This window comes from Trichechus manatus, unplaced genomic scaffold (genome assembly GCF_000243295.1).
Source record: "Trichechus manatus latirostris isolate Lorelei unplaced genomic scaffold, TriManLat1.0 scaffold00087, whole genome shotgun sequence".
NCBI classification, from domain to species: Eukaryota; Metazoa; Chordata; class Mammalia; order Sirenia; family Trichechidae; genus Trichechus; species Trichechus manatus.
Window position 1 is genome coordinate 2609067 of NW_004444023.1, and position 26434 is coordinate 2635500.

Here is a 26434-nt window from a genome sequence, read left to right on the forward strand (position 1 = left end):
ACTGTTCAATTAGCAAATGTTTTGTTGTGTATATTTCCAACACAACAAAAAAATTAAACAAATTACAGAGAACTTTGGGCCTCCCCTCTCAAACTATAAATTCACCCGTGGACCCATTTGGAGAAGCCTTCTCCTGGACCCTCCCCACGTTCACCTCCAGTTCTGCTGGTAGGAAGTTTACAGGGCTTCGGCCCCACCCAAAACTAGGGCCAAGGAGAGAAGAATGAAGGAGAAGCTGGTTGCTCTCTCAGAGCCACATTGTGGGGCTGTTTGTGAACATCGCCAGGCCTAAAATCCAGATGGGACAGGACCCCATCTTCCAGGCTTTTATGCCAGGTGTTTCTAGATGTTTCTGGGGCCTAGGGAAGCCTCTCCACACTCCCGATCCACCTCTCTCTTCCCTGCCAGTCTCCTTATCACTTTTTCAAATCTGAAATATTTCAGGCGTTCAGAAAATGGTATCAAAGATGTGCATGCCTGCCACCCAGCTTCATCTTAATATTTTTGCCATATTTGCTTCAGATCTGAAGAAAGAAACAAACCTGACAAGAGGATTGTCTTGGGGGTGATGGTTATGGGTGGGGACTCTGGAGTTAACCTGCCTTGGCTGAAATCCCAGCACGGCCTTGTACTACCTGTGGGGATCTTGGCTATAGTTTAACCTCTCTGTGTCTCAGTTTCTCCATCCAAAATAGAGATAATAAAAGGATCTGCCTCACGAGGATTTACAGAAGGTGAAACCCGTTACATGTAGAATACTTAATTCTTAGCCATTGCGCCTCAGGCACAGCCACCACCTACCTGTCTGTGGTGGCTTGCGTGTTGCTATGATGTTGAACAGGTTTCAACAGAACTTCCAGACTAACATGGACTAGGAAGAAAGGCCTGGCAATCTACTTCCAAACATCAGCCAATAAGAACCCTACAGATCACAGTAGTCTGATCCACAGCTGATCATGGGGATGGCCCAGGACCGGGCAGTGTTTTGTTCCTGGGGTCACTGTGAATCAGGACTGAGTTGACGGCAGCCAACAATAACAATTTAAACCAGCGCCCAGCAACTCAGCAGTGAGACTTATCCTTACTATTATTTTATTAGCTCGAAGTACCTATAAAGGAAGCACGTTGTTGGGTGCCGTCAAGTCAATTCCTACTCGTGGCGACCCAGTGTGACAGAGCAGAGCTGCCCCATAGGGTTTTCTAGGCTGTAATCTTTACGGGAGCAGATTGCCAGGTCTTTCTCCCGTGGAGCTACTGGATGGGTTAGAACTGCCGACCTTTTGGTTAGCAGCTGAGTGCTTAGCCGTTGTGCCACCAGGGTTCCTTTAATGAGTCATCGTGGTGTTTTGTTTGTTTAAACCTGTGTTTATCCTCCCCTCCCTCCCTTCCCTGTAACACCATCTCTTCAATCCTTTCTCCCTCTCTTCTGTCCCCACCACCAATCCTCTTCTCTCCCCCCACAACTCCCCCACCGCCACTCTTTCTTAGTCTTTCTCCTTTTCCGTCACTTTCTCTCTCACAGCCTCTCTCTCCTTCTCTCTCCACAGCTGGCCCCCGAGAGGATACTCCCCAAGTCCCCAGCTGGGGGCCCCGCGTAGACCTGGAGTGGACACCCCCTCCTTCCCTTCATGATTCGTGTGTAGCGCAGGTAACCGGAAAGAACCCCAGTCCACTCCTGGTGGGCAACCATCCCTCACCCCACCTCCCCGGGGCCACTTTGATCCCCGAATAAGGAAGGAGCCTTTCTTCCTGGCAGAGCCTGGTGCAGACATACCCTTCAGCTCTTCCCTCTCCGGCGGGGGCCCCAGGTCATTTGAGTCATCCCCCTGCCTCCACGCAGCTGCAGGCAGACCCTTCTCCCCATCTTTTGTCTCGCCTCCTTTCTCCAGATTCTTTGCAGACCTCTCACCTCTTTGTCCCCTGGCTGGGACTTGGTGTTCCCCCACACTCCCTGTGTGCAGGTTGGAGAGGGGCCTCCAGGCCAGGGACCTGGCACCATGGGGAAAAGGCAGTATGGGTAGGGGGCTGGGATGTGGAGCAGGAGGGAGCATGTCGTCACACCCTCAAACTCAGAGGAGCCAAGGAGGGGCTCTGTGGGGACCACCCCCAACCCCTGTGGACAGCGCTAAAAGGAAGAGTGATTGATGTGTGTGGGGCTCTGGGTGTGTGTGTGTGTCGCTAAAAGGAAGAGTGATTGATGTGTGTGGGGCTCTGTGTGTGTGTGTGTGTGTGTGTGTGTGTGTGTGAGTGTGTTGTTAACCCAGGGCCCATGGAGAGAGAGAGAGAGAGTGTGTGTGTGTTGGGTGGTGTCTTAGTCATCTGATGCTGCTCCTACAGAAATACCACAGGTGGATGGCTTCAACGAACACAAATTTATTCTCTCACAGTCCAGTAGGCTACAAGTCCAAATTCAGGGTGTCAGCTCCAAGCGAAGGCTTTCTCTTTTCTATTGGCTCTGGAGGAAGATCCGTGTCATCAATCTTCCCTTGGTCTGGGAGCATCTCAGCGCAGGAACCTCAGGTCCAAAAGACGCACACTGCTTTCTTGGTGTGAGGTTCCCGTGTGTCTTTGCTGGCTTCTCTCTTTTATATCTCAAGAGATTGGCTTAAGACACTATCCAGTCTTGTATACCTCATCAGTATAACTGCCGCTAATCCATCTTATTAGATGATAGTGATTGAATTTATAACATGTAAGGAAATCACATCAGATTACAAAATGGTACAGTTATACAATACTGGGAATCATGACCAGCCAAGTTGACAGATATTTTTGGGGGACACAATTCAATCCATGACGGGGGTCCATGAACCCCGGGAAAGCACGAGTCAATTTTTCGCCCACATACATGTTTCTAGGAAGAGGGTCCTTGGTTGCCGTCAGATTCTCCAAGGCACTGTTGAGAGAGGACCCTTACCCAATCCTGGGAGGTCCTGTCTGCCACTTTTCGTCATAGCACAGAGCAGTTGAGGACAGCGGGAAATGGAGGTGGCGGTTAGGAGGTCGCTGTTTGGAGAGATCAGAGAATGCTGTGGGGTGAAGGGTTGTGAACCCTGAGGGCACATTAGTGCGTATGTTTGTTTCAGGAGATGGGAGGAATCCGTGACAGTTACCATATCCTCAGTGAGGTCCAGGACCTCGCCTCCACCCCCACCCAAAATAAAAAAGGTTAAGAACTCCATGGCCCTGGGCTGTATGTAAATCCCTCCGTTCAAGGATCCTGTGTTATTCCTTGTTGTATCCTGTATGCAGTACCAGGAGGGAAGGATAGCTGAAGGATGCATGAGGCAATGGAAGGATGAGAGGATGGAAGAATGAATCGGTTTGGGTGTTTAGAAGAAGGAGAGATGTATGATCAAATGGAAGTTTGGAATGATGGAACGATGGATGGAGGCTTGGAGGGACGGAGGGATATTTGGATGGGTGGAGGAATGGAAATTTAGAAGAATGGATGGAAGGATGAAAGTTTGGAAGTACACCTACTCCTCACTTATGGACTATCTTATCTAACATTTCACATTTGCGACAGTAGTAAAAATTTACTATCCGACTATTTTGTGCATTGACGACGTATATCTGGCAGTAACGAACGCCGACGTGCGAGACAAGAGTAACGCTGCTGTGATGGAACATATAAGCCCCACTTAAGTTTTTGACTTCTTGGATTTCTTGAGCTGCTGGTGCCTCACTTATAGTACGTGCTGCCATCAGATCACTGGGAAGTGGAAGTCCCGCTTACGTTTTCGTGTAATGCCAATTTTTGCTTAACAACCTGGTCTTTGTTAACCCAGGGCCCGTGAAGAGGGTGTGTGCATGTGTGTGGTCTTTGGAACCTAACGATGTCGATAAGTGAGGAGTGGATATATAGAGGGATGGATGGAGATTTAGAAGGATGAAAGGCTGTTTGGAAGTTTGAAAGGATGGAGGGATGGATGGAATTTTGAAGAGATGGATGAGTGTTTGGAGATTTAGAAGGATGGAGGGGTGGAAATTTAGGATGGGGGAGAGGTAGAGGTTTGGAAAGATGGAGAGACGTTTGGAAGTATGGAGGGATGGATGGAGGTTTGGAGGTTAGAAAGATGAAAGAATGGAGGGAAGTTTGGAAGGATAGAGGATGGAGGGATGCTTGAAAGGATGGAAGATTGGAGGTTTGGAAGGATGGAAAGCTAGATGGGTGGGAGGGAGGGAGGAAGGGAGAGTGGATGGGTTGATAGAGTGTCAGTTTCCTCATGTAAAATGGGGGGTTACCGATAGTCTCTCCCTCACGGGGGGTTGAACGAGCTAATGTTTGTAAAGTACTTCAGACAAGGCCTGACACATGGCAAGTGCTTGACAGACATTAGCCATCCTCAGCCACCCTATTCTTTTTTTTTTTAATTGTACTTTAGATGAAGGTTTACAGAACAAATAGTTTCTCATTAAACAGTTAGTACACATATTGTTTTATGACATTGGTTAACAACCCCACGGCATATCGACACTGTCCCTTCTCAACCTTGGGTTCCCTATTACCAGCGTTCCTGTCCCCTCCTGCTTTCTAGTCCTTGTCCCTGGACTTTTGTGCCCTTTAGTCTTGTTTTGTTTTATGGGCCTGTCTAATCTTTGGCTAAAGAGTGAACCTCAGGAGTGACTTCATTACTGAGCTAAAAGGGTGTCCGGGGGCCATACTCTCAGAGTTTCTCCAGTCTCTGTCAGGCCAGTAAGTCTAGTCTTTTTTTGTGAGCTAGAATTTTGTTCTACATTTTTCTCCAGCTCTGTCCAGGATCCTCTGTTGTGATCCCTGTCAGAACAGTCGGTGGTGATAGCCGGGTACCATCTAGTTGTGCTGGACTCAGCCTGGTGGAATCAGCCTCACCATTCTTACAGTGAGGGTCAGCCTCTCTCCAGTGACTTCTCTGACTCAGAGCGTCCATCCTCATGCATCCCTCTCCCTTTCTTCTGCCTCAGTTTCCCCTTAACCCTTCTCAAACCACACTGCATTTGACCTCAAGGGGAACCCAGAACCCTAGGCTATAGGCCTTTCTTGCTACCTCCACTCCCTTCCTCACCCCTTCACTCATTCATACATAGGACACACCCTTACCACGCGCCCTCTCTGAGCCAGGTCCTGTGTTCAGAGAAGCAGGACCGCCTGGTGTTCTGGGAGCCATCCTGCCTGGCTTCAAGGTCTGGCTCTGCTGCCTGCTGGCTGAGAGACAGATAATGACCGTCTACAAAGTGGGGGTGCCAGGACCCAACTCACAGGGGTACCTTGAGGATTAAATTAATTAAACGTGTGTGAAGCACTTAGCACAGTGTCTGCACATGATCAGGGCTCAGGTAGTCTTGGTTGATATCCTTGTCACCGTAAGGTGCTGGGGAGAGAGATGGGGGAGTTTGGGAGAGGAGGAGGGAGACGGAGAGGAAGCTGTTCCTGGTCAGGAGGTTCGAGCGGGGTGGGTACCTGGGAGGTGCTCCCTGCCCTCACCTATCTCCATAAGGTCCAGGGAACAGAAAGTCCAACCCCAATGGGGCTTGGCCCTGGGGACTTGTCCTCAAGGGGAGAGGACCAGTCAAGCTGCTACCATCTAACCTTGTCTCCCTTGCCCTCTTCCCGGCCCTACCCATCCAGTGGCGATGGATGATGAGGATGGGAGATGCTTACTAGACGTGATTTGGTGAGTAATGGGCTCCCCACCCTCACCCCTCTATCTTAAACGCCCCCTCTCACCCTCCCCTTCCCCTGTCATCCTTCTGCCCCCCTGCTCCTCACCTCCTCAGTGTCTATTTCCCTTCTCTCTTTCAGTGATCCTCAGGCCCTCAATGATTTTTTACATGGATCCGAAAAGGTAAGTGCTGGGGCGGGGAGAGATGTTCCATGGGGTAGGGGGCTGATAGAATGGGAAGCTGGACAGACCCCTTGGTTCAGTGGACATCAATCCCCTGCCTTCTATGAGCCAGGCCCTGGGATTATAGCCAGAACAAAGCAGATGTCAAATCCCTGCCCTCATACATCTCCTTGGTAAGCAAAGAAACCAATAATTAATAAAAGCAGTGGTGGAAAATGCCCTGCAAGGTTTGATAAGACATGATAATAATCTTATGTGCACAGCAGAAGGAGTTTAAAAGAAAATGAATGAGGGACAGGGGCTTCTTTAGCTAGTGTGGTCAGGGAGGGTCACTGTAAGGAGGTGTCACTCTAAGGAGGTGACATTGAAGGTGAGACCCAAAGGATCAAAGGGGGGTGCCCATAGTACACCTGGAATGGAGAAGAGCAGGTACAAAGGCAGGAAAGAGCTTGACCTGTTCAGGAACAGAAAGAAGGCTAGTGGGTTGAACTGAAGGGAAAACTAGGAGGAAGTGAGATGAGTGGATGGTAGTTACCGGTCATGCAAGGCCTGGATAGAGGACAGGAAGCTCTGATGGATTATTAAACAGGAGAATGCTATAATCTGACTTACACCCTAAAGAATGGAACAAACTGGGAAAGAGCGTAAGCCTGGGAAGCCACAAGGGGCTGTGTTAGCTACCTATGGCCACGTAACAAATTATCCAGACACTTAGTGGCTTAAAACATTTGTTATCTCCAGGAATCTGGGAGCAGCTTAGCTGGATGGCTCCGACTTAGGGTCTTTCGTGGGGTTGCGATCAAGACGCTGTCCAGGGCAGCAGGCATCTGAAGGCTTGTCCGGGGCTGGACAATGTGTTTCCGGAATGACTCATTCCCATGGCTGTTGGCTGGAGCCTCAGTTCCTTACCATGTGGGCCTCTCCAAAGTGCTGCTTGAGTGTCCTCACAACATGACTGCTAATTCCCCCTAGCCAGTGATCTGAGAGAGAGAGAGAGCAAGGAGGAAGCCCAATGCCTTTTATGACCTAGTCTTGGAAGTCAGACACCGTCACCTCCGCCACATTGTATTCATTACAAGCTCGTCACTAAGTCCAGCCCACACTTAGAAGGAGGGGAATTGAGCTCCAGTTCTTGAAAGGCTGTTGTTGTTGGGTGCCGTCAAGTCAATTCCATCTCACAGTGACCCCATGTGACAGAGTAGAACCACCCCCAGACGGTTTTCTAGGCTATAATCTTTATGGGAACAGATTGCCGGGTCTTTCTCCCACGGAACTGCTAGGTGGGTTTGAACCACTAACCTTTTGGTTAACAACAGAGTGCCTAACTGTTGCACCACCAGGGTCCCAAGTAACAAATAATTTGTAGACAGAAAGCAGCTGCAATAGGATGATGATGGTCTGGACCACCATGCTGGCAGTGGAGGGGGTGCGAAGCCCTGGATTTGGGATCTGTTTGAGAGGTAGAATCACTGGGACTTGCTCATGGATCAGATGTCAAGGAAGAGATAGGTGTCTAGGATGACTCCTGGATTTTGGATTAGGATTATGGTTCCATCTTCTGAGAGCAAGTGTTTGGGTCAGATTCCAGAAGTCCAAGTGGGGCTCTTGAACAGACTGTTGGATATATGAGTCTGGGGTTCTAGAGAATCATCCAGATAGGGAGAGAGACTGGAGAGGCCTCAGCTGTGGACAGACATTCACTGGGCACTTAAGTGGTTGCCAACCCCTGTTCTGGGTGCAGAAGGTGCCCTCATAAATCAGAGCAGGTGTAGAGACAGGCCCACGGCCGCATGTTGGGGGCCCTGATGGTGGGATGGGCCAGGCACTTGAGCTGTACCTGGACTTGGAGTGACTTAGTAAGAAGGACCAGAGGATTGTTGGCAGGAGGTGGCATGGGTGACAAGTCCCTAAGGATGTGTGATCAGAGAGGCTGAAGGGTGAAAGGCAGGAAGAACAGCTTGGGCAAAGACATGGAGTCGGGACTCCAGAGTTCAAGGCAAGTGTGTCAGGAGGTCCTTGGAGGCCAGACTAGGGAACTCAGTGTTGGGGACACCTCATTTTTTTTTTTAAAGAACAGAAATTTATTATCTCAGACTTCTGGAGGCTGTTATTATTGTGTGCCATTGAGTGGATTCTGACTCACAGCGACCCTATAGGACAGAGTAGAACTGCCCCGTAGGGTTTCCTAGGCTGTAATCTTTACGGGAGCAGATCATCAGGTCTTTTCTCCCACAGAGCCGCCGGTGGGTTAGAACTGCCAACAACCTTTTGGTTAGCAGCTGAGTGCTTAACCATTTTCTGGAGGCTAGGACTCTGCATTCAGGGTGCTGGCAGGGCCATCTGTCTGTCTGTCTGTCTGTTCTAGGGGAAGATCCTTTCTTGTTTCTTCTAGCCTCTGGTAGCCCCAGGCGTCTCTTGGCTTGTAGATGTATCTTGATATGCAGTCTGTTCTTCTTTTTTATAAAACACCACTCAGAAGAAATTAGGATTAGGGTGTGACTTCCTTAATATAACTGATAACATCTGCAAAGAAGAACACTGTTTCCCCAAACGAGGTCACATTCACTGGTGCAGGGGTTAAGACCTGGACACCTTGGGCTTTAAGCATGCGGCCAAGCCCTTTTCTTTGGGACCTCTGCTCTGGGAGGCAAAGAAATTCCTGTACCCCACACCCTCCTCACCCCTCGTCTTTTCCTCTCCTGTAACCCAAAATTGGTTTCTGCTCTAGAGCTTGGGCTTGCCCGCTACCCAGCTGACCTTTGACCTTGGGTGGGCGGGTCTTGTTGCAGCTCGACAGTGATGACCTCCTGGATAACCCTGGGGAGGCCCAAAGTGCCTTCTACGAAGGTCCTGGGGTAAGTGGGCTATGCTGTGGCTGGTGGAGGGGGAGGCTCTGAAGCAAGAGGGGAGGGTTTGGCCTCCTGCCCTGAGGAGTTTAGATGGCAGAGGGCAGGGGCCACCACTGAGAGCAGTGTGGGGGGAGGTGGCACCAAGACTGCTGGGCCACCAAGGCTCACAGAGGGAGCAAGGGTGGGTGCTCTGGGGGCCGACACAGTGAGGCCGGCTGTGCCCCACGTGCCCCTTGGAGCAGGAGGTGAGGGCTCTGGGTCCCTGGCTCACAACGGTTCTGGGGGCTCACCAGCCTCCTCTGGACATAAGGGCAAAGCTGAGGTCCTGCCCCAGCTGGGCCGTGTGTGTGTGTGAGATCTGACCTCGTGCACAAACCTCGGGTGTGTGTATGTGAGAGAGATCAGACCTCGGGGGTGTGTGTGTGTGAGATCCGACCTCATGCACAGACTTCAGGGTGTGTGTGGGTGTGTGTGTGTGTGTGTGTGTGTGTAAGATCCAACCTCATGCACAGATCTCAGGGGTGTGTGTGTGTGTGTGTGTGATCCGACCTCATGCACAGACCTCGGGTGTGTGTGTGTGAGAGATCAGACCTCAGGGGGGTGTGTGTGTGAGAGAGAGAGAGAGAGAGAGATCCGACCTCATGCACAGACCTCAGTTTCCACCTGTAAAATGAAGGTAGGGGTGATGAGCAGAGCCCAGAGCAGGAAACATTTATTGAGAGGCCCTGGTAGCCCTGTGGTTAAGCATTGGGATGTTAACCAAAAAGTCAGCAGTTCAAATCCACCAGCTGCTCCTTGGAAACCCTATGGGGCAGTTGTACTCCGTCCTAAAGGGTCGCTATGAGTTGGAATCGACTCGAAGGTGATAGGTTTGGTTTTGGTTTACTGTGTGCCCGACTCTGTTGGCTCCATCCATTAGTAAATGCCAGTTGTCCACATAGCATCGTCTTGCTCCTTCCGTGTTCTTCCCCCTCCTCTAGCCTCAATTCTGCTTCTTCTTCCTCTTGTCCTCCCTTCTCTCCATCCCCCTACCCTCTCTGCCCCCTCCTTCCTCCTCCCTTCTTCCTCTTCATTATCATAACTTCCAGTTATTGAACACTCATTATTTGCCCAGCGCTTTACAGTAATTTTCATTTAATTCTCACAACTGTAATAATATATCCCAGACAACTTATCTTTAGTAATTATTGTTGTTAGGTGCTGTCGAGTCAATTTTGACTCGTAGCGATCCCGTATGACAGAGTAGAACTGCCCCATAGGATTTCCTAGGCTGTAATCTTCACGGAGGAGCCCTGGTGGCGCAGTGTGTAAGTGTTCGGCTGCTAACCAAAAAGTTGGCTGCTCGAACCCACCAGCCGCTCCATGGAAAAAAGATGTGGCAGTCTGCTTCCATAAAGATTACAGCCTTGGAAACCCTATGGGGCAGGTCTACTCTGTCCTATAGGGTTGCTCTGAATCGGAATCGACTCAACAGCAGTGAGTTTATTTCTATTTAAGAAAAAGAAATTTTTTTAAATTACATTTTACTAATGTGTACAGAGGAGCCCTGGTGGCACCAGCGGTTTGCACCCAGCTACTAACCAGAAGGTTGTCAGTTCAAACCCACCCAGTGGTACCACAGAAGAAAGGCCTAGTGATCTGCTTCTCTAAAGATTACAACCAAGAAAACCCTACGGGGCAGTTCTACTCTGTAAAATGTGGGGTCACCATGAGTTGGGAGCCAACTCAGTGGCAACGGGTTTGGTTTTGGTTTGCTGATGTGTACAGATGGGGAAACTGAGGCCAGATTGAGCTAGTCCCAGGTTGCATAGCTGACCAGTGGTGGAACTGGGATTCGAGTCTGTATCTAGCCACTTCCACACAGAATGTTCTCTCTGACTGTGCTGCCCTAGAGCCTAAGCATCCATCACTCAAGCCATGATCTCAGCCTGACCCCTTGCTAATCTCAGCTTTTCCCTTCCCACCTCACCCGGCCTCCAGCTCCATGTCCAAGAAGCTTCCGGCAACCACTTGAACCCAGAGCCCAGCCAGCCAGCGCCCAGCGTGGACCTCGACTTCCTGGAAGATGACATCCTGGGCTCGCCCTCGGCAGGGGGCGGCGGTGGGGGCGGCGGGGGTGCCGACCAGCCCTGTGACATCCTCCAGCAGAGCCTCCAAGAGGCCAACATCACCGAGCAGACGCTTGAGGCCGAGGCTGAGCTGGACCTGGGCCCCTTCCAGCTGCCCACCCTGCAGCCGGCAGATGGCGGGGCAGGCCCAGCGGGCGCAGGAGGGGCAGCTGCCGTGGCTGCGGGGCCACAGGCCCTCTTCCCAGGCGGTACCGACCTGCTGGGGCTGCAGGCGCCACCCACTGTGCTGGCCCACCAGGCCCTGGTGCCACCCCAGGACGTAGTCAACAAGGCCTTGAGTGTGCAGCCGTTCCTGCAGCCCGTGGGCCTGGGAAACGTGACCCTGCAGCCCATCCCAGGCCTCCAAGGCCTGCCCAATGGTAGCCCTGGGGGTGCCGCAGCAGCCACACTCGGCCTGGCGCCCATCCAGGTGGTGGGCCAGCCCGTCATGGCGCTCAATCCGCCTGCCTCCCAGCTCCTGGCCAAGCAGGTGCCTGTCAGCGGCTACCTGGCCTCGGCGGCCGGCCCCTCAGAGCCGGTAACCCTGGCATCGGCTGGTGTCTCACCCCAGGGAGCCGGCCTGGTGATTCAAAAGAACCTGCCCGCCGCCGTCGCCACCACACTCAACGGGAACTCTGTGTTTGGAGGGGCAGGGGCTGCCACAGCCGCAGCCGGCGGGGCACCCTCGGGGCAGCCGCTGGCGGTGACCCCCGGCCTGGGCGCTTCGCCACTGGTACCGGCGCCCAGCGTGATCCTACACCGCACGCCCACGCCCATCCAGCCCAAGCCTGCCGGCGTGCTGCCCCCCAAGCTCTACCAGCTGACACCCAAGCCCTTCGCGCCAGCGGGCGCCACACTGACCATCCAGGGTGAGGCGGGGGGCCTCCCGCAGCAGCCCAAGGCCCCCCAGAACCTGACTTTCATGACCGCGGGCAAGGCGGGCCAGAATGTGGTTCTGTCGGGCTTCCCAGCGCCTGCCCTGCAGGCAAATGTCTTCAAGCAGCCCCCTGCCACCACAACGGGGGCTGCCCCGCCTCAGCCGCCTGGGGCCCTGAGCAAGCCCATGAGCGTTCACCTCCTGAACCAAGGCAGCAGCATTGTCATCCCCGCCCAGCACATGCTGCCCGGCCAGAACCAGTTCCTGCTGCCTGGCACATCGGCTGTCCAGCTGCCCCAGCCGCTATCCGCCCTGCCGGCCAATGTGGGTGGGCAGATACTGGCGGCTGCGGCTCCCCATGCGGGCGGACAGCTCATCGCCAATCCCATCCTCACCAACCAGAACCTGGCCGGCCCCCTGAGCCTGGGGCCCGTGCTGGCCCCCCACTCCGGGGCCCACAGCACTGCTCACATCCTCTCAGCCGCCCCCATCCAGGTGGGCCAGCCAGCGCTCTTCCAGATGCCTGTGTCTTTGGCCGCCGGCAGCCTGCCCACCCAGAGCCAGCCGGCCCCTGCGGGCCCTGCAGCCACCACCGTCCTCCAGGGCGTCACTCTGCCGCCTAGCGCTGTGGCCATGCTCAACACCCCTGATGGCCTGGTGCAGCCAGCCACCCCTGCCGCTGCCCCCGGGGAGGCCGCATCCGTCCTTGCGGTACAGACGGCCCCCCAGGCAGCCCCCACCGTCAGCACGTCACTGCCTCTGGGCCTCCAACAGCCTCAGGCGCAGCAGCAGCCCCAACAGGCCCCAACCCCGCAGGCCGCCGCTCCACCTCAGGCCACCACCCCCCAGCCCAGCCCGGGCCTGGCATCCAGCCCTGAGAAGATTGTCCTGGGGCAGCCGCCCGCTGCCGCCTCCACAGCCATCCTCACTCAGGACTCCATGCAGATGTTCCTGCCCCAGGTAACCAGGCCGGGCAGGGATGCAGGGCTGGGAGAGATGGGCTGGCAGGGGAGGGGTGACAGGAAGGACTGGGCCCAAGGGGTGGGGGTTTGCTGGGGGGCCCTCGGCAGGTGGCAGCAAGGGAGTGGAGTGGGCTGTGTGGTGGCAGGGGAGCTGAAATCGGATGCAGCTGAGGCAGTAAGGGGGGGTGTTTTGTGTTGGGGAAGAGCCTCAGATGACACCTGTGCTCCAGATGTAGGCGTCCCTGAGAGACGGCCCAAGGGATGAGAGGGACTGAGGGTCTGATGGACGGGGAGATGCTGACTAACCGACAGAAGGAAAGACTGCCAGGGAGGCTGATGGAAGACTTGGCTGACTGACTGATGGGGAGAGAGACTGTCAGACAGGCTGGCTGATGCACAGATATGGAGAGGGACTGGCTGGCTGGCTGACAATCTGACTTGACTGACAGATGGACGGACAGAGAAGAAGAGAGGCTGGCTGGCTGGTTGACTGATGGATGGATGGACAGACAAGTAGAGGAACTGACTTGAGTGGCAGGCAGATACACAAGACTGGCTGACTGCCAGATGATGGACAGACAGACACACAGGAGAGACTGGCTGGCTGACAGAGTGCTGGAAGATTGGAGGGGGATCACAAAAAGAGAGTGAGTTAGACATGGACAGACAGACGGAGCAGGAGCAGTTGAAGACGTGGTGGAGCAGGCGGACAGACCGACAACTTAGAGTGGAACAAGCTGCCTGGGACGCAGCCTCCCCGGCCTCTGAGCAGCGTGCCCATGCTAGCCCAGGCCTCTCGGAGCACCTCCCTCCTGGCTTCCCGACCACCCCCTGCTCTGTACCCTGGGCAGTGTCAGTGGGGGCAGGGCTGTCGTGGGGGGCTGAGGGGTGCGCGGGGTGGCCTTCTGACCCTGTGCGGGTGCCCGTTGCAGGAGAGGAGCCAGCAGCCCCTCCCCGCAGAGGGCCCCCACCTCTCTGTGCCCGCCTCAGTCATAGTCAGCGCCCCGCCTCCTACCCAAGACCCAGCCCCGGTCACCCCCGTCGCCAAAGGAGCAGGCCTCGGCCCTCAGGCCCCCGACAGCCAGGCTTCCCCGGCTCCGGCCCCCCAGGTAGACGCACCCCCGCAGCCTCTATCCTCAGCTCAGCCGACCCTTGTCCCCTCGCACCTGCCTCCCTGGCTCCCTCCTCTCTGTGCTCTGGCTGTCCTGGCTTCCTCTGTCTCGCTGACGTGGGAACTGGCGCGCTCCTTCACTCCCTTCGCAGAGATTTCCAGAGCGTCACCTGACAGATGTGGGGGCTCGAGGCCAGGGCCAGCCCACGGGAGCTCACAGTCTAGGCAGGGATACAAGAACACACCAGGAGACACTTACTATTTCCTAAAATTACACTTTCATATCTGGGTAAGTAACACATCCAGATAGTTCACTTTTCAAAAGACACAAGAAGGTATATAGTGAAGATCCCTCCTCCTAACATTTTTAGCCTCCTGGCTTTCCTCTCCACGGCCGTTTCTCGTGTTTGTTTTTCCATACTTGTTACTGGGTGCCGTGGAATCGATTCTGACTTGTAGCGACTCCGTGTGACAGAGTAGAACTGCCCCATAGGGTTTTCTAGGCTGTAATATTTACAGGAGCAGATCGCCAGGTCTTTTCTCCCACGGAGCTGCTGGGTGGGTTTAAACCACCAACCTTCCCGTTAGCACCCGAGCCCTTAACCGCTGTGCCACCAGGGCTCTTTCTTCTCTATGCATAGACAAACAGAGTCAGATAGAGAGATGATGGATGGATGGATGGGTGGATGGATGGATAGATAGCTGCTGTTGAGGCGACTCCAACTCATGGTGACCTTATGTACAACAGTATGAAATGTAGCCCGGTCCTGCGTCATTTTCACGATTGCCAGCGTGTTGAGGTTATATATACACATTCTTCATATGGTGCAGCCTTTATCCTTTTCCAAAATATTCACAACCATTAACATAAACTCAATGCCGTCTTAAGCAAAAACTCCTCCTTTCCCTCCCTCCCACTGCTGGTAACTATTTTTTTTTTTGTTTGGTTTCTGTATATTTGCATATTTCACGTAAGTGAGATCATACAGTATTTGTCCTTTTGTGACTGACTGATTTCTCTCAGCATAATGGTCTCAGGGTTCATCCGTGTTGTGGCAGGCATCAGGACTTCATTTCTCTTTATGGCTGAGAAGTGTTCCATTGCGTGTATGGACCACATTTTGTTGATCCGTTCATCTGTTGATGGACATTTTGGTGGTGTCCACCTTTTGGCTACTGTGAAAAGTGCTGCAGTGGACCCTGGTGTACAGGTTCTCCTTTTTTTTTTTTTTTTAATTTTATTGTGCTTTAGGTGAAAGTTTACAGTGCAAATTAGCTTCTTATTCAAAAATTTATATGCAAATCGTTTTGTGATGTTGGTTGCAATCCCCACAGTGTGTCAGCACTCTCCCCCTTTCCACACTGGGTTCCCCATCGCCATTCGGCTGGTTTTCCTGTCCCTTCCTGCCTTCTTGTCTTTGCTTTTGGGCAAGTGTTACCCATTTGGTCTCGTCTACTTGTCTGAACTAAGAAGCACGTTCCTCACATGTGTTATTGATTGTTTTATAGGCCTGTCTAATCTTTGGCTGAAAGGTGGACTTTAGGAGTGGCTTCAGTTCTGAGTTAGCAGGGTGTCCAGGGGCCATAATTTCAGGGGTTCCTCCAGTCTCTTTCAGACCAGTAAGTCTGGTCTTTTTTTGCGAATTTGAATTTTCTACATTTTTCTCCTAATCTCTCTGGAACCCTCTGTTGTGATCCCTGTCAGAGCATTCGGTGGTGATAGCCAGGCACCATCTAGTTCTTCTGGGCTCAGGCTGGTGGAGGCTGTGGTTCTAGTGGTCCGCTAGTCCTTTGGACTAATATTTTCCTTGTGTCTTCGGTTTTCTTCATTCTCCTTTGCTCCAAATGGGATGGGACCAATAGATGTATCTTAGATGGCCACTTGCAAGCTTTTAAGACCCCAGACGCTACTTACCAAAGTAGGATGTAGAGCACTTTCTTTATGAACTACATTATGCCAATTGACCTAGATATCCCCCAAGACTATGGTCCCCAGACCTCAGTCTCAGTAACTTGGTCCCTCAAAATGTTTGGATGTGTCTAGGAAGCTTCTCTGACTTCTCCTTGGTCAAGTTGTGCTGACTTCCCCTATATTGTATGCTGTCTTTCCTTTCACCAGAGTTAACACTTGTCTGTTATCTAGTTGATGATTTCCCCTCCCCACCTCTCCTCTCCCTTGTAACCATTAAAGATGGTTTTTTCTGTGTATAAACCTTTTCTTGGGTTTTTATAATAGTGGTCTCATACAATATTTGTTCCACTTTTTCTTTTTAAATACTGGTTGCTACTGGCTAAAATGATCCTGAGCTGTTACCAATGGTTTACTATGTGCAGTTCGAAGGCCACTGCCTGGGAGAATTGTTGCTTGGGCAGTGTGGTGTGGTGGTTAGGAACATGAAGTCTAAAGCCCAACTTTTCAGGTTCAAATCCTGGCTCTGCCTCTTACAGCTCTGTGACCTCTCTGTGCCTCAGTTTCCTTACTTATAAAATGAGGTTGATAATGTCGTCTACTTCTCAGAAGGTTGCTGGGAGGATTTAAAAAGTTAACATATGGAAAGTGCTTAGAACAGGTTCGGAAATGCTGAAAATGCTATGTAAGTAAAAAAAATAGCCAGGGGCCAGCAAATTTTTTCCTCTAAAGATCCAGATAGTAAATGTTTGTAGCTTTTTAGCCGAAAGTAGCCATAGATCATACACAAATGATGAGCATGGCTGTGTTCTAATAAAACTTTATTTATGAATACTAAAATTTACATTTCATACAGTTTTCACATGTCACAAGTATTATTCTTATTTTGATTTTTTCAACCATTTTTAAAACGTAGAAACCATTCATGGCTTGTTGGCCATATAAAATGGTAGGCCAGTTGCGTGGTGGACAGGATTTTGCCTGTGTCCTGTAGTTTGCTGTCAATTCCGACTCATAGTGACCCCATGTGTGTCAGAGTAGAACTGTGCTCTATAGGGTTTTCAATGGCTGATTTTTCAGAAGTAGAGTTGTAGTTGTTGTTGGGTGCCATCAAATTGATCCTGACTCATAGCGACCCCATATGACAGGGTAGAACTGCCCCATAGGGTTTTCTTGGCTGTAATCTTTAAGGAAGCAGATCGCCTCTGGGTGGGTTCAAACCACCAACCTTTTGGTTAGCAGCCGATTGCTTAACTGTTTGTGCCACCAGGGCTTCTAGAGGTGTAGGCTATAGCTATATTTATCCGCACATAGAGTGCTTTCCTCCTTCTTAAAACGTCTCTATCCTGTTTGATAATATGGACACACCATGATTTTTTTATTCAGTCTCCTGTTCATGAATGGGGCAGTGGTGGTTCAGTGGTAGCATTCTCACCTTCCATGTGGGAGACCCGAGTTCAAGTCCCAGCCAGTGCACCTCATGTAGAGCCACCACCCGTCTGTCGCTGGAGGCTTGCATGTTGCTATGATGCTGAACAGATTTCAGCAGAGCTTCCAGGCTAAGACAGACTAGGAAGAAAGGCTTGGTGATCTGTTTCTGAAAATCAGCCAGTGAAAACCCTGTGGATCTCAATGGTCCAGTCTGCAATCATTCACAGGGATGGCACAGGACAGGGCAGTGTTTTGTTCTGCTGTACCTGTGCATGGGGTGGCTGTGAGCCAGGGGTTCACTTGACCACAGCAGCTAACAACATTCACGAATACTTAAAGGTGGTTTCCTGTGTAATTTGTGAACAGTCAAAACACACAAACACACACATACACACACACACACAAATTCATTGCTGTTGAGTTGATGCCAACTCATGGCAACCCCATGTGTCACAGAGTGGTTTTCTTGGCCTTGACCTTTCGGAAGCAGATCACCAGGCCTTTCTTCCATGGTGCTGCTGGATGGATTCGAACCTCCTTTCTGTTAGTAGAGAAGCACAAACTATTTTTGTCACCCAGAGACCCTTGAACAAACAGTGTGCCTGTAAATACTCTTGTACCCAGGCTTTGCACATATGTGTGAAAATATCTGTAGATTGCTAGAAAAATGGAAGTTTCTAGAAATAGACTTGCCAGATCAGAGGGCATGTGCGTTTGAAAGATTTTATGGAAAGTGCAAAACTGCTTGCTTCTCCAAAAGAGTCATGCCACTGAAGATTTCCTCCGGCAGCTTTACCAACACCAAACGGCTTGCTCTGCCAGGCCGCGAGGTGTCACTTGCCCTGCTCTTTTCTTTAGTTGCGCGTGAAGTTGAGCATCTTGTCGTCTGCACAGGGGCAATTGGAATTTCTTGGTAAACAGTCCTGTCATATGGTAGGTTTTTTTTTTTTTTTTTGAATGATTGTAAAAATAATCACATGCTCATTTAGAGAATTTAGAAAATACAGAGAAGAACAAAGAAGTAAAATTAATCACCCATATTCCACTGGGCACAAGCAACTTGTAATATTTCGGTATGAAGTTTTCTTTTAGGTTTTTTTTTTTTTCTTCCTGCCATCCATTGAAAACATTTTTTTAAAATTAGGTATTATAGTCACGTGGTTCGTTAATCAAAAAATATAAAAAGAAGTAGAGGGAAAAGTCTCCCACCCCATTCCTGTGTTCCTAGCCCACTACTTCTTCTCTCCGATACCTGTTTACAGATAACAACCACAGTTGTTAGCTGCTATCAAGTCGACTCTTGACTCATGGTGACTTTATGTTCAGCAGAATGTAACATTGTCCAGTCCTGCATCATCTTCATGATGAACAGCATGTTCGTGTCCATTGTTGTGGCTATTTTGCCAGTTCATCTCACTGAGGGTCTCCCTCACCCTTGCTGGCCCTCTACTCCACCAAACATGATGTCCTCGTTTAGTGATTGATCCCTTCTAATGACTTGCCCAAAGCAAGCAAGATGGGGGGGGGCAGGGCCAAGATGGCGGAGTAGTCAGATGCTTCTGGTGGGCCTTCTTACAACAAAGACCCAAAAAACCAAGTGAATCGATCATATATGGCAATCTGGGAGCCCTGAACATCAAAGGCAGAGTTGAGGAACCAGACTGAGTGGCAGGGGGAGGGAGAGATGGTTCGGAAGCAGTGAGGAGTTGCTAGACCTGACCTGGCAAGAGCCTGAGCCCTTCAGGCCTGATCAGCTTGGGGGTGAGTGGTGAGGCAGGCAAGCAGCCATGCTTGGGAGGTGTGTTTTCTGCACCAGGAGAGACCCAGCACCAGAGAGTGTACATGGCTGCGCAGAACCAGTGAGCAGCAGCCCCGGATTGGCGAAAGATAAGTACTTGCATACGGCCTGCCGCACGGATCAAAAACAATCCCCTTAGAGAAAAACCTCTCCCCCATTTACCTCCCCGCTCCCTGCTCTGCACTGGGTCTCTGACCGGCTTCAGCAATTGCTGAGTTCCCTGGGCTGGAAGGACGCGTCACATGCCCAGAGCCATTTTCCCTGCCTTGGAGAGTGAACAAATTAACAAACGGGAAAAAATAAACTGCCAGCTCCCCTATGCCGGGAGCCCAGGGTAGGCATAGCTTCTTTGCCTGGGCACAGGCATAAGGGATCCATGGACTTTGAGTGCCTTTCCCCCTGCATAGACTTGTGTGGGCCCATCTCAACAGCATAGGTCCTCATTACTGCAGTAAAACCGGCTATATACCGGAAGTCTAACTTCAACTGTTTCAGCTGTGAGGTGGCAGACATTTGACATTGCTCTGCCCATTAAGCAGGGTCACCACCTAGCCACCTGCGAGAGGGGCCCATGAATAAGAGGTGCCCCCTAGTCCTTACAGCCAACAGCATTAGGTGCTCATAGTCCAGCTGCAAAACCCACCCGTGTGCTCTAGGGAACAGGGACACGCCTTCCTCCTGGACACTTGAGGGCAGCCATCAGCCCCCTGCCTTGCTCAGAGTGTGTCCCCCTGCTGCAGCCAGATGTCTGTGCCTACATCAATCACCCATGCCTGTCTAGGACTGTAAGTAAGAGCCTACACCACACACTTGGTGGCTATCTACCTGGGCACCTGAGCTGAATCCGTACAGGAGGAGTGGGCAGACTCCTGAGCTCACATACCTAGTGACAGATCTAACCACCTGGTGACAGGACATTGGAGCTTCAAAGGTGCCAATAATCAAACTAGCTCATATGAGCAGCCTGTTTGGGCATATCAAAACCAAAGCAGGCAAGTCAGACAGTGTTCTGTTGTGATCCACAAGGCTTCCATTGGCTGATTTTCAGAAGTAGATTGCCAGGCCTTTCTTCCTAGTCTGTCTTAGTCTGGAAGCTCCACTGAAACCTCTCCACCATGGATGACCCTGCTGGTATTTGAAGTACCAGTGGCATAGCTTTCAACATCATAGCAACAAGCAAGCCACCACAGTATGACAGACTCACAGATGGGTAGTCAGTTAGTTACTTAGTGTTGCTGTAATACAAATACAACAAGTGGGTGGCTTTAAAGAACAGAAATTTATTTTCTCACAGTTCTGGAGGCTAAAAGTCCAAATCAAGGTCTCGGCCATGTCAGTTTCTTCTGTGTCACTAGCTCCGGGCCATCCTTGGTTCCTTGGCTTGTACTTGATCCTCACATGGTGTCTTTCTTCCCTTGTGTGTGTGTGTGTTTCTATTCTGATCTTTTTATAATTCAGAAGTGATAAGATTTAGGATCCATCATCCAGTGGTATGACCTCAACTGATTGGTTACATTACATTAGATTACATTATGGAAGGTCACTACATTACATTAAAACCAAAAAAACCCAAACTAGTTGTCACTGAGTGAGGTTGAGCATCTCTTGAAATCCTAGAGCCTTTTGTGTTTCCTTTTTTGTACACTCTCTGATTATACCTTTGGGTTGTTATTCTTAGTGATTTCTAGAGACTGTTTATATATTATAGAGATGAGTTCTTTGTGATATGATTTGCAAACATTTCTCCGAGTTTCTCATTTGACTTTTGACTTGGTTTGTTGTTGTTAGGTACCATTGAGTCAGTTCCGACTCATAGCAACCCTGTGTACAACAGAAGGAAACACTGCCCATTCGTGCGCCATCCTCACAATTGTTGTTATGCTTGAGCCCATTGTTGCAGCCACTGTGTCAGTCCATCTCGTTGAGGGTCTTCCTTTTTTTTTGCTGACTCTCTACCAAGCGTGATGTCCTTCTCCAGGGACTGATCCCTCCTGATAACATGTCCAAAGTATGTGAGATGTAGTCTCGCCATCCTTGCTTCTAAGGAGCACTCTGGTTGTACTTCTCCAAAGACAGATTTGTTCGTTCTTTGAGCAGTCCATGGTATATTCAGTATTCTTCGTCAACACCATATAATTCAAAGGCGTCAATTCTTCTTCAGTCTTCCTTATTCATTGTCTAGCTTTTGCATGCATCAGAGGAGATTGAAAACACCATGGCTTGGGTCAGGCACACCTTAGTCTTCAAGGTTATATCTTTGCTTAAAGATCCTTTAGTTTTATTTTGGGTTTATTTCATGTTTTTTGTTGAGTTCGTTTTTGTCTCTGCATTTTTAATGAGGATGAGATTTAAAAAATGGTTTTAATTTTTTTTGTATTTTAAAACTTTTTTAAAAATAACTTCAAACGTAGAAAATTTGGCAGAATAGTACAAGGAACTCCCATATACTTTTTTTTTTTTGTGGTGTAATATACATAGCAAAGCATCTGCCAATTCAACCATTTTTCCACGTACAATTCAGTGACATTGATTACGTTCACCATGTTGTGCAACCATCAGCCACTATCCATTTCCAGTTATTTCATCATCCTTAACAAAAGCTCAATACCCCTTAAGCCCATATTTTTAACCAAATGTATTAGCTATTGCCGTGTAACAAATTGCCTCAAAACTTAGCAGCTTAAAACAACAAACGTGAATTTATCTCATAGAGTTTCTATGGATAAAGAATCTGGGAGCAGCTTAGCTAGAGGGTTCTGTCTCAGGGTCTCTTATGAGGTTACAGTTAAGACGTCATCTGGGGCTGCAGTCATCTGAAGGCTTGACTGGGGCTGGAGGATCTACTTCCAAGCTCACTCACATGGCTGTTGGCTGGAGGCCTCAGTTCCTCCCACGTGGGTCTCTCTAAAGGATGGCTCACAAAATGCTCCCCAGTTGGCTTCCCCCAAAGCAAATGATCCAATCGAAAGAGAGTGAGAGGGTGCTCAGGCTGGTAGCTGCAGTCGTTTTTATAACCTAATATCTATTGTCTTAATGGGTAACTGCTATCTGATAGACTGGTGCATATGAAAATGGTAAGTGAAAGGATTTCTTTCTCCATATTATACCTAAGTAAATCTAGCAAAAACATAGGATTAGGAAGAGTAAACACATAGCCCCTATACTGTTTGAATGGACCAGTTGAAGTTAAATAGGGCACAGTGTATTGTGCAAATGCATAACTGAAATACCTTTTGCCCCGCAGCTCATGCTTCCTTAGCTAAGTCTTCTGCTGTGCAGTTGGCGCTCCTGGCGTGGTCAGGCTACTGCTGCTGTGCCCTGCTTGAGCAAGTGGTCAGTTTCACAAAATGGCTGTCTCCATGGGTATATAGTTGGTCATGTTTATTTAGCATCATACCTGCCATGAGCGTAATGAAGTCTTGGATTCACACAGCTTCAGTCTCTATAAACATTAGGCCTGCTGTGCCATGTCAAAGAGATTAGTTAATAGAAGTGTGAATGGAACATGCTGAGGGTGACCCACCTAAGACCCCAATTCAGGAAGAAGACAAAGAACTATATAAAGCCATTGTTTTAGTAACTTTAACATTCAGTTTAGATAATTGATTGACATAGCTCAGAAATCATAGAGTGTGAACAGATGCATAAAAAGTGTACGAGCCTCGCTGCTCCTTCTTAAAAAAAACAATAACCAAACCCATTGCCATCGAGTCAATTCCAATTCATAGCAACCCTACAGGACAGAGTAGAATTGCCCCATAGGGTTTCCAAGGAGTGGCTGGTGGATTTGAACTGCTGACCTTTGGTTAGCAGCTGTAGCTCTTAACCACTGCGCCACCAGTGCTCCAGCCTAGATCCCATCTATCCCCGGAATAATGTGAATGTATGCTTCTCTGCCCCCTTTTCACAAAAGACAGCCAGTACACTCTCCCACATTCCTTTTAACCCTTGCCTATTATTCCATTGTACAGATATGCCTTAATTTATTGAACCAGTCTTATGTTGATGAAGGACCCCTGGTGGTGCAGCAGTTAAGTGCTGGCTGCTAACCAGAAGGTTGGCAGTTTGAACCCACCCAGTGGCTCCAGAGGAGAAAGACCTGGCAATCTGCTTCTGTAAAGATCACAGCCTAGAAAACCCTGTGGGGCAGTTCTACTCTGTCACATGGTGTCGCTATGAGTCATAATTGACTCAGTGGCACCTAACAACAACAATCACAGAAGTGACTTGTGACCATTCCTGCCATGTTCTACTGGTCACAGAGCCCAACTGTGGTACCATGTGGGAGAGGACAATGTCAAGAGGTGGGGATCATTGGGGGCCATCTTGGAGGCTGCGTACCACTCCAGACTTACTCATTTTGTGAAAACTTTGCTACATGTACTTTATCCCTCTCTCTCTCTCAGTATGTTGCTATTGTTGTTGGGTTGCTGTTGCGTCGTCTCCACCTCATGGCGACCCATGTACAACATGATGAAATCTTGCCAGGTCCTGCGCCATCTTCACGATCATTGGCATGCTTGAGTCCATTGTCGTGGCCACTGTGTATTTTGGGTGCCTTCCAACCTAAGTGACTCATCCTCCGGCACTACATCAGATAACATTCCATTGTGATCCGTAGTGTTTTCATTGGCTAATTTTTTGAGACAGATCACCAGGCCTTTCTTCCTAGTCTCTTGGCCTGGAAGGTCTGCTAAAACCTGTCTACCATGGGTGACCCTGCTGGTATGTGAAATGCCAGTGGCATAACTTCCAGTATCACAGCCATATACAAGCCACCACAGTACTTAGAGGTAGCAAACCTTTGGGGATGTATAGATAGATTTTTTTTTTTTTTAATTGCTGGAATTTATGTTATTCAGGCCAAGTTTGGAAGCGATGCTGGAAGGATCCAGGAGCTTGGAGGCTAAAGCAACTCGTAACTCTGAAATCATGAGTTGGCCTACTTCGGAGGCACAAAGCAAAGAGCCCTGGCTTTGGAGTGTGGTAGCCTTGAGTGGTCTCAAGCTGGCTGGTCTTGGGCAGGTCCTTTGAGCCCCCAGAGCCTGAATGCCCCTCGGTCAGCTTTGAGAAGCAGCTCTGAGGTCACTGAATGGCATTGAGCAGGGAGATGATGGGCACAGACCCAGGGCTGGGTCCAGCTCTGCGTCTTCCTATGTGGAGACCTCAAATCTATCCTTTTGGCTCCCTGGCCTCAGTCTGTCATCTGTGAAATGGGCCTAATAGTATCACTGTTCTCCTAGAGGCATGGAGAGACCAAATGAGTTGGTGCAGGTAGCTGACTGAAGGTGCTGGATCCGTGTGAGCTGTTACTGTGGTGTAGATTTGGTGACAGCATAAAGATACCAGCAGTTTAAAATGATTGTAAAATGATTTTAACAGCGGTATTATGGGCAGTTAATTTCCCTTCTTAGTTCTTTTCTGTATTTTCTAAATTCTCTAAATAAACGTATGACTATTCTTCTAATCATTTTAAACTGCTTAACCAGGGAGCGCCAGCTATATACCAAGCCATGGGTCAGAATCAACTCGGCAGCAACTGCTTGGTTTTGGTTAATACCCCTGTGGGAAAACAGCTCGTAACATTTCGGTTGGAAGGTTTATTTTCATCTTTTTTTTTTTTTTTTTCCCCCCTCTCATTCATCTAAAAGGTTTTAAGTTTTTAAGATTCCTAGGGCTACCATGACAAAATACTGCAAACTTGGTGGCTTCTAATAGAAATTTGTTGTCTTAACAGTTCTGGAGGCAGGGAGTCTGAGTTCAGGGCGCCGCCAGGACCCCGCTCTCTGTCCACTCTAGGGGCGGATCCTTCCTTGTCTCCTCCAGCTTCTGGTAGCCCCAGGCGTCTATTGGCGTTCCTTGGCTGTAGATGCACCTTCCCCCGGCACCTTCCCCGTGTGTGATTCTGTCTCTGTGTCTCTCCTCCCCTTTTATAAGTACCCCACTCAGGTGGGATCAGGACCCACCTTACTCCAGTATGACCTCATGTTCACTGGTAACATCTTCAAAGACTGTTTCCAAACACGGTCACGCTCACAGGTACAGGGGTTAGGAATTCCACTTACCTTTTTGGGGGACACAGTTTGGTCCATCCCAGGTGTGATACTGTCACAGTCACATGCCATGATGACGGTTCTTGGGGAGGTGACCTCTGGGGGACGAGGGGCGAGGCGCTCGGCTTGGCATTTCAGGCAAGGTTGATCCAGACGTGAACGTGTTAGAGAACTCACGTCTTTGCCAGTGTCTGGCACACACACACGTGCCCACACATGCCCACACCAGCAGGCTCACGGGGCACATGGACGCCGCCACACAGGGATTCAGAGGCAGGGTCCTTGGAACACTTAGAAGGGGCCCATGACCCCAGAGTCCCCCACGGGGCTGTGTGCCCAGCCTGGTCTGCCCCTCAGTCATCTTCCCGGGGACCCTGTGTCCCTGCAGCCTCTGTGGCCATGTAGTCCCACACCCTGGTACACTGCGTCTGCACTTGGGTGTGGTTTCCTCAGGTCAGCTGGACACTCAGGCAGGGCGGGCGCTGGGTCGCTGCCCTGCGGGCCTCCCTGCCCCCACACTGCTATGCTGCCCTGCTGCTCCTGAGCCTCTGCCTTCTCCTGCTCAGCTGGCAGGGCCCCCCACTGTGCCACTGCTGCCTGCTTTCTTGCTGCTGCCCCCACCCTACAGGGCTGCCTTCATGGGGCAGGGGATTGGGGAGGAGGATGGAAAGGCAGGGCAGGAGAGGGGGTGAGGTCAGAGGGCAGAGAAGTGCCGAGGGGGTATGAGGTGGAGGGGTGAGGTGGGGGGGCAGAGGTGGAGGGGTGAGGTGAGGGGGACAGGTGGACGGGTGAGGGAGGGACAGAGGTGGAGGGGGTGAGGTAGGGGGACAGGTAAAGGGTGTGAGGTGAGGGTGACAGAGGTAGAGGGGGTGAGGTGGGGGAACTTGGGTGAGGTGAGGGGACTCAGGTGGGGGCACACAGAGGTGGGAGACAGACACTGGTGAGACAAAGTGTGGGGTCAGATGGAAGGCATGAAGTTGGGGGACAGAGATAGAGTAGATGAGGTGTGGGGGACAGAGAGGTGGGGGACAGGTGGGGGCTGAATGATGGGGGACGAGGGGGGGGACAGGGTGGGAACTGAAAGGTGGGAGATGGGGTGGAGACAGAGTTGGGGGATCGGCTGGGGCAGAGAGGTGAGGGATAGATGTGGGGGATAGGTGGGGGAGGAGGTGGAGGGATTGAGGAGGCAGAGAGAGATTGGATGGGCTGTGATGGGGGCACATAGGCCAGAGGTGTGGGGAGGTGTGCGAAGGAGTCAGGAAGGGAGGGAAGGCGAGCCTGTGGGGTCCTTTCTCTCAGGACAGGGGATGGCTGAGAAGGGGGGCTGGGGTCCCCGGTAGCTTGGGGCATGGGGAGCCAGTGTTGGTTCTGACCTGCCCTCCCCTCTCCCTCCCCCCACCCCGCCCAGATCCCGGCAGTGGCTCCGCTGAAGGGCCCTGGCCCCTCCTCATCCCCATCACTACCTCACCAAGCCCCCCTGGGGGACAGTCCCCACATTCCCTCCCCAC

At 50.7% G+C, this 26434-nt stretch overlaps 1 protein-coding gene across 1 annotated transcript in view; it reads left to right on the plus strand.

Annotated features, from left to right (window-relative positions):
• Positions 1 to 1546: 1546 nt before the first annotated feature.
• BICRA (BRD4 interacting chromatin remodeling complex associated protein) overlaps positions 1547 to 26434 on the plus strand; it is a 34092-nt gene continuing 9204 nt past the window's right edge. The window contains exons 1-7 of the mRNA XM_004381805.1: positions 1547 to 1648; positions 5612 to 5657; positions 5786 to 5828; positions 8618 to 8683; positions 10658 to 12622; positions 13557 to 13733; positions 25493 to 25614. Coding sequence (XP_004381862.1) covers positions 5617 to 5657; positions 5786 to 5828; positions 8618 to 8683; positions 10658 to 12622; positions 13557 to 13733; positions 25493 to 25614 — 2414 coding nt within the window. The 5' untranslated portion in view covers positions 1547 to 1648; positions 5612 to 5616. The remainder of the gene's footprint in view (positions 1649 to 5611; positions 5658 to 5785; positions 5829 to 8617; positions 8684 to 10657; positions 12623 to 13556; positions 13734 to 25492; positions 25615 to 26434) is intronic.